General features: G+C 38.6%; 2 protein-coding genes across 2 annotated transcripts; both read right to left on the reverse strand.

The window, feature by feature from the left end:
* Window positions 1-1,691: 1,691 nt before the first annotated feature.
* Window positions 1,692-2,878, reverse strand: LOC118040910 (uncharacterized). Its single transcript, XM_035047991.2, has one exon. It carries the CDS (start codon window positions 2,503-2,505, stop codon window positions 1,921-1,923), a length of 585 nt encoding a protein of 194 aa, XP_034903882.1. The 5' UTR covers window positions 2,506-2,878; the 3' UTR covers window positions 1,692-1,920.
* A 1,980-nt stretch (window positions 2,879-4,858) lies between these two features.
* LOC140954696 (uncharacterized) lies at window positions 4,859-8,882 on the reverse strand. Its single transcript, XM_073405198.1, has 8 exons — window positions 7,913-8,882; window positions 7,567-7,741; window positions 7,341-7,437; window positions 6,491-6,778; window positions 6,244-6,391; window positions 5,605-5,807; window positions 5,315-5,405; window positions 4,859-5,223 (listed from the first exon to the last, which is right to left on the reverse strand). The coding sequence occupies exons 1-8, from the start codon at window positions 8,880-8,882 to the stop codon at window positions 4,859-4,861; spliced, it is 2,337 nt and encodes a 778-aa protein (XP_073261299.1).
* Between the last annotated feature and the right edge of the window lie 716 nt (window positions 8,883-9,598).

Here is a 9,598-nt window from a genome sequence, read left to right on the forward strand (position 1 = left end):
TTTTAAGTGTTGTAGTGTGAAAGAATTACAATGATAATGTTACTTCTTACAACTTAATAATATAGATGGTGTCGATTTCCCTTGAACCGAAAGCCAAAGTTTAGTTCATAGATGCTGAAAAATTAACAAAAAACAAAGAGAAAAGAATGTTGTAGAGAAGAAGAAGAGAGTTGTTTCTGTCGTGATTTGCTTGTTTTATTCCCTCCCTCAGCTGCTATCTTTTGTTAGGATTCTTCTCCTAATTGGGAGTCCTTAATATTACTTAATTCTTTTTTCTTTATCTGGTAATTAAGGTTGGTTAGATCCCTCAAAATTTGTGTTGAAAACTGATTATGCTGTTGTCTTAACTTTTTTGTAATTTATACTCTACAACTTAAACTTTTTTTTTTTCTGACTTGGTTTCTTGCAATATTCGATCATTCTAGCTATATTCTATAATTCATAGAATGTTAGAGCCTTGATTTGCACATTTTTTACATTTTAAGGCCCATCATTGCTATGTCAGACTCTCAGCTATAATGGAATGCTTGCCACCATTAGTTTGCTCATCAGATCAGGAGACCAATCTTGTCCTTCAGCTTGTGCCTAAATTTTTGCCTTCAAAATAATTTTATCTGACCTGATATTCTTTATAAAAGTTGTACTTCTGAATGTATAGATTATTTTGGATTTTTGAATCGTATGATTTTGATAACTGAGGCTCAAGATATATTCATTTGAATATGTAGTGTGAAAGCAGAGAATCCTGTTGCAAATAGAATTTCGGCTCAATTTTGCAGGCTTGATCAGAGGTCCAAATGAACTTGGATTTCTACTTATGATACCATCCTTGAAAGCTTTTAAGTGTAGAACAAATGATGCGAAAAGGTTATAAGTTGATTTTTTATGAAGAACAATATGAGATTTATAATAAGAAAACAAATCAAAGAACAACCTTATCAAAATGAGTTCTTATAATATTTTTTTTCTTTAAACAAGAAATCACTCCACATGTTGAAGAATCTCATCTTTGGCCTACACTCAAAAGGCTAGAACATACACAAAACAATCAAAGTTGGGAAAGCAAAGTGACTAGCAGACTTGAATATATAACAAGAGAAGGAAAAGCATTTTTGTTTTGAGCTTTACCTGCTCTAGCCGGGTCACAAACAGCAATTGTAGCCCTCAAAATGTTGTTAGCATCAGCCTCAGATTTCCATGCATATGCACATACTTTAAGAAGTCTATGTAAGAGTGCAATAAGTGCATTTAACTTTTTTGGTTATTGGGGATATTCTGCTATGTATTCGGAATTATCTTTACTAATTACTAGTTAAGTAGTTGTGCCTTGAAACATATCCTCTCTCTTTTTTTTTCCCATGATTTTATAGCAAATTAATGCCAATATATAGTTTTCTTGAAATTATATCTTTTCAGAATATTTGTTGAACGGACCTACTGGTGGTCCTTTGGATATAAAATTCACCTTGCAGATTCTAAAGGCCTTTTGGCCGCCATTGGTGAGGGATCAAAAACTCTGCCTGACATTTTGGCCGTCGTAAGCTATTTTCACATGAGACATGGTTCTTTTACTGCATGCAAAGTCAACACTGCAAGTCTTGGGTTGTGCTTGGGAGAATTTTTCAGTTTTCAAAAGCTCAAGCTCAGTTCTTTTAATTTTATTTGAAGTTCTTTTCTGTGATGAAATCCTGTTTTTATGGAAATGATATATTCACTTTTTATTAAGGTTTGCGGGAGAGATTATCTATAAAATATACTTTTAGAGTAAAATGTACTCTAAAAAGTGATTTTATTAAGTAGACATGCATGCACCGTTGTAATTGCTCGTCAACATACTACATGCACGCATGTGCGAGCTCCCATAATTTTATTCCGGAATTCAAAAGACGTCAAGGTAACTTCTGTGTTCATGGCAAGCTTCTAATTACCTTTCCCTCCTCCGTATCCCTCCCCATAACCAGACCCGCTACCATAACCTGAGCCAGAGCCGGATCCTCCTCCTCCACCTCCTCCTCCTCCTCCTCCTCCTCCACTTCCTTTCCCACCCTTGCCACCGCCACTTCCGCTTCCACTTCCACTTCCATAGCCTGACCCACTTCCAGATCCAGAGCCTTGACCGCCGCCGCCGCCACCTCCACTGCCGCCGCCGCCGCCGCCGCCACCTTTACCACCACCAATCCCACTACCAGACCCATAGCCTGAGCCGCTACCAGACCCATAGCCAGAACCTGACCCATTGCCTCCACCACTGCCACCACCTCCACCTCCGCCACTGCCTCCGCCTCCACCTCCTCCACGACCACCAGCACCATATCCTTCACCGCTCCCGGATCCAGACCCAGAACCATAACCTGACCCAAGTCCTGATCCAGAACCACCACCACCACCTCCTCCCTGCCCTCCACCTCCACCTCCACTGATTGCCTGCAGTGTCCTAGCAGCAAGGGTGAGGTCTACAATGAGCAAGACCAGGAAAGCAGTCCCTAACACTCTTGGACTTGCCATTTCCAGATTATACTCTCACGGCTCGATGTATCTGTATGTTTATGCGTGTCACTCGCTATATGAGAAACTAGTATGTTTTGTTGACTGGAAATGCTTGAAGTGGTAACCCTATATATAGGCATTTTCAAGGTAACAAGACAAGGTTTTTGAAAAGTGAGGCATTAATTGTAAAGGTAATTAAGAGACACGGTTTTTGAAATGCTTCTTAAATTCCTAGTACCTCTCGCTTGGTGATGTTGAATATTATAGAAAGGAACGTGTGCTTTGGGTTTCTCTTTTAGTGGAGGGCGTCGGTGGTGGGGTGGTGGCGCTGTGGAGGACTGTCTGTTTCTGTCTATATGCAATAGAATACAAGCTTTATCCCCACCTTTTCTTTTTTGACTTTGAAGTATCTTATAATATTTGACTTCGGCAATGGAACTAAATAGCATGCATTTCCCACTCTTTATCGTTCTGTTCATATTTGAACTCCATTTTTAAGCACACGTATTAATTTTACATGTACTGGTAGCAGTCCTGCGGTGATTTATGCTAACGATTGTCTCCTTAAGCACAAGTTTATCCGCTAACGGTAGTGATTTATGCACACAGATATATGTCGACTCTGCGAGTATGCTAACAATGGGCAAAGCTTGCACAACAAACTGGGTTGTAATTCAGTCAATTTTTCTTATTTCTGTTACACTTGGAATTAAATTTATTTTCCAACAATATCATAGACACTTCCCATCATTGAGTGTAAATAGATCTGTTCATAAAAACCGTGTTCGAATGTCTGACTTATATTTTAAAACCTTGGAGCCTCTACTTCTGGTCCTTGCATCACTGCTAGCAAGCAGAATATGTTAGGCCATCTGCATGGTTGATATACTGAACAGTACTCTTCTACTGCTGCACAGGTTGAATTTCAGTTCCACATGCACAGATCATCACTTCCTTCAATGGCATGCTTTAATAAGTCTATGTAAGAGTGCAATAAGTACATTTAACTTTTTTGGTTGTCAGGGATCTGCTATTCTGCATTATCTTTACTAATTAATAGAGTGGTTGTGCCTTGAAACATATCCTCTTTTTTTTCTTCCACATTTTTTTCTTCAACAAAACATGTTAATAGCAAATGCCAATAGTTTTCAACTTTGGTGCGCTTGTTGATGGGAGCACTATCTCACTATGAAATTTTTTGATTGATGGACGGAATGTTTTGTCTATATTTAAACTCACAGTTTGTCGGCATGAATTTTCCCGACATGCTCACAAACAAAATTCATCCATTAGAAAATGGTATGTCAGTAATAATTTTATTAATGGATTTCTTGACAGACAAAGTATGCACAAAAAATAAAATAAAATTATCAGTTTCATTCCATCAAGATTTGCATCGATGAATATAATCACCGACAAAAAATCTGTATGTCATTTCATCGATGAGGTCTTTTTGTCTGCCGGTATTTCCTTTAGTGAATTTGAACTTTTAACCATAAAAATAGACCGTCTATCAAACAACCAGTTTTTTATTTCTTTTTTACTCATAAACCTAAAGGTTTTAAGGCAATGCTTCTCGTAACTCAAACATGCTATCTACACACCATGTGTGTTGTGTGTGCATGCATTAATTCATTTGCTTGCATATATTTCTTCATTTTCTCGGGTTGGGTTGCAGGGATTTGGAAACTTTTGATTTGAGGCTTTTAGCCAATCAAGGGTGGAGGATTTTGACAAACCCTTTCAACTGTGTGTTTGGGTTCAAAGAAAATATTTTCCTCGTGCATAATTGTTAATTGCAAATCCTGGACACTTACTAAATATATGTATGCCATTTTAAGGTTCAATTACAAGCATTTGTTTTGCTTTTATCTTCTTTTTTTCCTCGGGGGCTGGTGCAGGGGAATGGGTGGTTTAGAAGAATCAAGTTCGTCTTTCTTCATTTCTCAACGCAGAATTTATAATCCTTCTATAAACACCTCCCTTAGTTGCTTGCATGCAAATAATTAATGGCACACTCCCGTGATTGAAGAAATATCGCAGATAATCTGTGGAACCTCTTCATCAAGTGATTGAAACCATTCCCTGACTCTTGAATGGCGGCATGAGTTCTCTAATTCACTAGTTGAATTTCTTTTTGGGATAGGCTCTTCACACGAGAGGATTGCCTTTCGGGTAGAGGGCAACCCTAAAAGGATTATTACAAATGAATTAATGCAAAAGCTTAATTATGTTACATTATAACAGTCTATATATAATATAATTATTATGACTGAATAAGGAAAGAGCTTAATGAACAAATATACAGTCATAAACAAGACTGCAACTATTAAGGTGCTATACATGGAAGTAAATCACTGATGAGCTGAAGTTATGGTGATTTCCTTATATGATCCCTCAAAATTGACTTTCCATCAACAACATTGATTTTGTCATGCAGCAAAGTGAAACGAGACCAAGCAAGTGGCTTGGTCAGTAAATCAGCAAGTTGGTCATCCGTGTGCACATGAGCAACACGCAGGTTGCCACGATGAACAAAGTCATGGACAAAGTGAAGGTCAATAGCGATATGTTTCATTCTAGAATGCAGAACGGGATTGAGACAAAGCTGAGTGGCCCCAACATTATCACAAAGTAGGAGAGGTGGTTCACGTAACATGAGACCAAGTTCATCAAGGACATATTTTATCCATGCAATATCAGAAGTTGCAGTGGCAAGTGCCCTATACTCAGCTTCTATAGAGGAACGAGCCATAATCTTTTGTTTCCTAGTATGCAAACTAATAGGATTATTACCTAGGAAAAATATACGTCGTGGTGGACTTACGATCATCAAGATTTCCACCCCAGTCAGCATCAGAGAACACTCGAAGTATTGGGTGGGATTGGCAACGCAGCAAAAGACCAAAATGCATGGTCTGTTTGACATAGTGCAAGAGTCGTTTAACATGTTGTCAATGTGTCACCATTGGTTTGTGCATGAACTAAACAAGAAGATTGACTGCAAAACCCAAGTCTGGATGAGTGAGCGAGAGATATTAAAGAGAGCCAATGGTGCGCTTGTATTCAGTGGCATCACAGTTGGCTAAACCATCATCAAGCATAAGCTTCGTAGACCATAGGGGTGTGAACTGTCTTAGCACCAGCCATATTCAACCTGGTAAGGAGATCATGAATATAATGGTTTTGAGAAAGGAACAAACCTTGGTGAACCGGTATAACTTTCACCTCAAGAAAATAATTTAGATCACTAAGTTCCTTTAGAGAAAACATTTCACCTAAAGAGTTGACAACATGCTGCAAAAATGTATTGTTATTGTCTGTGAGAATTAAGTCATCAACGTAGACCAGCACATAAAGCAAAACACCATCTCGATTAAAAATGAATAAGGAGCTGTCAGACTTGGAATTAAAGAAACCTAATGCAAGAATACTAAAGCGTAAGGTAGTATACCAGGCTCTAGACGCCTGCTTGAGACCATAGATAGACTTATGAAGAGAGCAAACATGATGAGGATGGGACTGATCAATGAAGTTAGCAGGTTGATGCATAAACACTTGCTATGTTAACTGACCATGAAGAAATGCATTATTAACATCAAGCTGCTTGAGAGGCCAGTTATTTGACAGGGCAATGGAGAGAATGAGGTGAATGGTGGTCAGTAATGATTGGACTAAAGGTCTCAGTATAATCGACACCCAGTCATTGATTAAATCCCTTAGCCACAAGACGTGCTTTAAAATGATCCAATGTACCATCCAGATTGTGTTTAATCCTAAACACCCATTTACAGCCAATTAAGTTGGAAGCTGAGGGTCGAGGGATCAGACGCCAAGTGTCGTGAGAGACTAAGACAGTAAATTCATCTGCCATGGCTTTACGCCACCTAAGGTCTTTGAGAGCCTGAGAGACGCAGGTGGGTTATAATGGCAATGCAAGGGGATGCCTGGTAGTGACCGAGAGTTGCTTAGGACAGAAGATATTTTTTTAAGCCCGGGTGACCATGGAATGAGTGCGAGTAGGCAATACAGGTTCTATAGGCAGAGGAGATGCAGAGGAGCATGAATGATTAAAAGAAGAAGGAGAAGCCATACCTGGTGTAAGAGACAGAGTCACGGGTGTTGTAGCATCAGGCACGAAAGATGTGAGGGTAGGGTTATCCAATGGAACCATGCAAACAAGAGGAACAGGAGAAGGAGGAGAACGAGCAGGACACGAGGGGGCAATAGGCCGAGGGGCAGAGAATGATGCTTTCATCAAAAGTGACATGACGCGAGAGATAGATTTTACCTATTTTAAGATGTAGACATTGAAATGCATATTGGGTGAGGGAATGCCCAAGATAGATATAAGGATAGGATTTAGATTGAAACTTATTTGCATGATATGGAATAAGCCAAGGATAGCATTGACATCCAAATATGCGCAACTTATGATAATCAGGAACTCGTCCAAATAAAACTTCAAAAGGACTCTAACATGAGTGTAATACAATAGGAAGACGATTAATAAGATAAATTGTCATGGCCAAGGTATATGTTCAATAAGTGGAAGGGGCTGAAGCATGATGTAAAAGAGTCATACCAGTGTCGACAATATGTCAATGGCGATGTTCAACAGTGCCATTTTCCTGGGGAGTATGTGGTGCAGTGGTAAAATGGCTAATACCCCGAGCAGCAAGGATAGGTCGAAGTTTGATAAATTCACCACCGTTGTCAGAATAAAAGTTAATTTTTCTAGAGAATTGATTTTCAATCATGGTTGCAAATTAAACAAATAAAGTAGACACATTTGACTTGTTATGCATAGGATAGAACCAGCAATACTTGGTAAAATGATTGACAAAGAGTACATAATAGCGATAGCCATCAATAGAAGGAACCGGAGATGGACCCCAAACATCAGCATACAAATATTCAAATGGAGCATGACTTGTAAGGGACGTGACACTAAAGGACAATTTATGTGACTTATTGCACTGACATGAAACACAAGACAGTAAAGACTGAGAGGAAGACGTAAGTAAATTGTAATTATGAAGAAGAGAGGACAAAAGTTTGGAATTGGGATGTCTTAACCTGTGATGCCAACGATCAAGGGAGGCACGTGTGCCAGCTATAGTGACAACATTAGCTTGAGACAAGGGAGGACATAGTTCCACAGGATAAACACAATCTTCACACCTGCCGCTCATGAACACCGCTCCCATTATCGGATCCTTCACAAGATAAAAGAAAGGGTGAAATTCAACAACTACATTGTTATCATGAGTGAACTTATGAACTAATATCAAGTTTTTATGAATGAAGGGCACATGTAAAGTTTCTTTTAAATGAAAAGAGCAGGAAGGGGAGGAGATAGTAGTGGAACCAATATTAGCAATATGCAAACATGTACCATCACCAAGGACCACCTCATCCTAACCATCATACTCATAATGGATGGAAAGATTAGCCAAATCAGACGTAATATTATATGAAGATGCGAAATCAAGAAGCCATTTGCCTTTCGATAGAGTAGAAGAAGTGGTGTAATTTGCAGAAGATGAAGACTGTAGTTTAACATAGTTCTTGACAGTGTGACCAAGATGATCACATATTTGGCAAACAGCAGATGGCCTCTTGGAAGAAGCTATATTGAAACAATTGAAATGATTTTTATTATGTTTGAAACGAGGATTTGATGACCTCCTTTGAGAGGTGTTAGCTGTGACAACCAGATTTGAAGAAGGTTGTCCATCCATGCGTTTAAGATAATGTTCATGACCAATTAACAGATCATGTAATTCTGCAAAATATAAGGCAATTTCTCTCATGTGTATGGGAGCCACCATATCTTTAAATTCTGAGCCAAGACCATTAAGCACATATAATGTCAAATCATCATCTGAAACAGGTGCATCAATCAACGAGAGTTCATCTGAAATCATCATGACTGCATGAAGAAACTCAAACACCATGCGAGATCCCTTTTGAATAAAGGTGAGATCTTTTCTCAACTGCATAATTCTGGCCCAAGATTTGATTGCAAACAAGCGAGCGAGATGTTGCCAAGCATCACAGCTTGTAGTGGTCATAGCAATAAGGGACATAACTGCTTCACAAATAGAAGCAAAAATGGCATTCAACAACAATTGGTCCTTCCTATTCCAGTGTGCATGGAGTGCCACATCAGAGGTAGAAGAGTTTGCATCAAGTGTAGGAGGGCATTGTAGAGTGTCATCCAAATATGTTATTAGATCATATCTAATGAGAATGGTGAGAAAAGTTGCACACCAGGAGAGATAATTTGAGGATGTGAGTTTGTAAGATAATTGGCTGGAAGTGTTGATAGTGATGAGAGAGAGTGAAGACGCAGAGTATGAGAGAGGAGTAAGGTTGCCATTAGTTGACATGGAGAACGTTTCTAATCTCGTGGTAGAATGAAGCTCTGATACCATAAAAGGATTATTACAAATGAATTGATACAGAAGCTTAATTATATTACATTACAGCACTGTTTATATATAATACAATTACTATGATTGTGTAAGGAAAGAGCTTAATGAACGAATATACAGTCATAAACAAGACTGCAACTATTAAAGTGCTATACATGGAAGTAAATCACTAATGAGCTGAAGTTATGGTAATTTTCTTATAAACCCTTGCTTTAGTTTGCCCTTTTCAACATGCATATTCCATATCAAACATGATGAACTAATTTAAGCCTTATTGTTTCTTTAATGTTTGTTTGTTAATAGTTTGTTAGTTAATGAAAAATCACTTAAACTATTGTATATTGAGATTTTATACAATGTTCGTATATTGTTGGTCTCTGCTTCTGCGCTGTTTTCTGGCATAAAAAGAGAGCTTGATGCCAAGTTTGACATTCTCGAATGAACTGATCTAGAGATGAGGGGCTGCGTTGTGAACTTTGCTTGCCTTCTTTATAGCAGTAGAAGACTGTTCAATATATCAACCATGCAGATGACCTAACATTCTGCTAGCAGTGATGCAAGGACGGTGTGCTTCATACACCGGAACAGGCTCCAAGGTTTTAAAATATAAGTCAGACATTCGAGCACGGTTTTCAAGCACAGATCTATTTATACTCAATGCTGGAAAGTGT

Source organism: Populus alba, chromosome 1 (genome assembly GCF_005239225.2).
Source record: "Populus alba chromosome 1, ASM523922v2, whole genome shotgun sequence".
In the NCBI taxonomy this organism is placed as follows: domain Eukaryota; kingdom Viridiplantae; phylum Streptophyta; class Magnoliopsida; order Malpighiales; family Salicaceae; genus Populus; species Populus alba.

Bases quoted from the DNA above. Each gene is read 5' to 3' on its own strand.
- LOC140954696 (XM_073405198.1), bottom strand. From the start codon at position 8,882: ATGTCAACTAATGGCAACCTTACTCCTCTCTCATACTCTGCGTCTTCA. The intron at 6,392-6,490 runs GTCACCCGGGCT...TGCGTCTCTCAG, and splicing joins CTACTCGCACTCATTCCATG to GCTCTCAAAGACCTTAGGTG. The intron at 5,224-5,314 runs GTAAGTCCACCA...GTTCCTCTATAG, and splicing joins GGGTGGAAATCTTGATGATC to AAGCTGAGTATAGGGCACTT.
- LOC118040910 (XM_035047991.2), bottom strand. From the start codon at position 2,505: ATGGCAAGTCCAAGAGTGTTAGGGACTGCTTTCCTGGTCTTGCTCATT.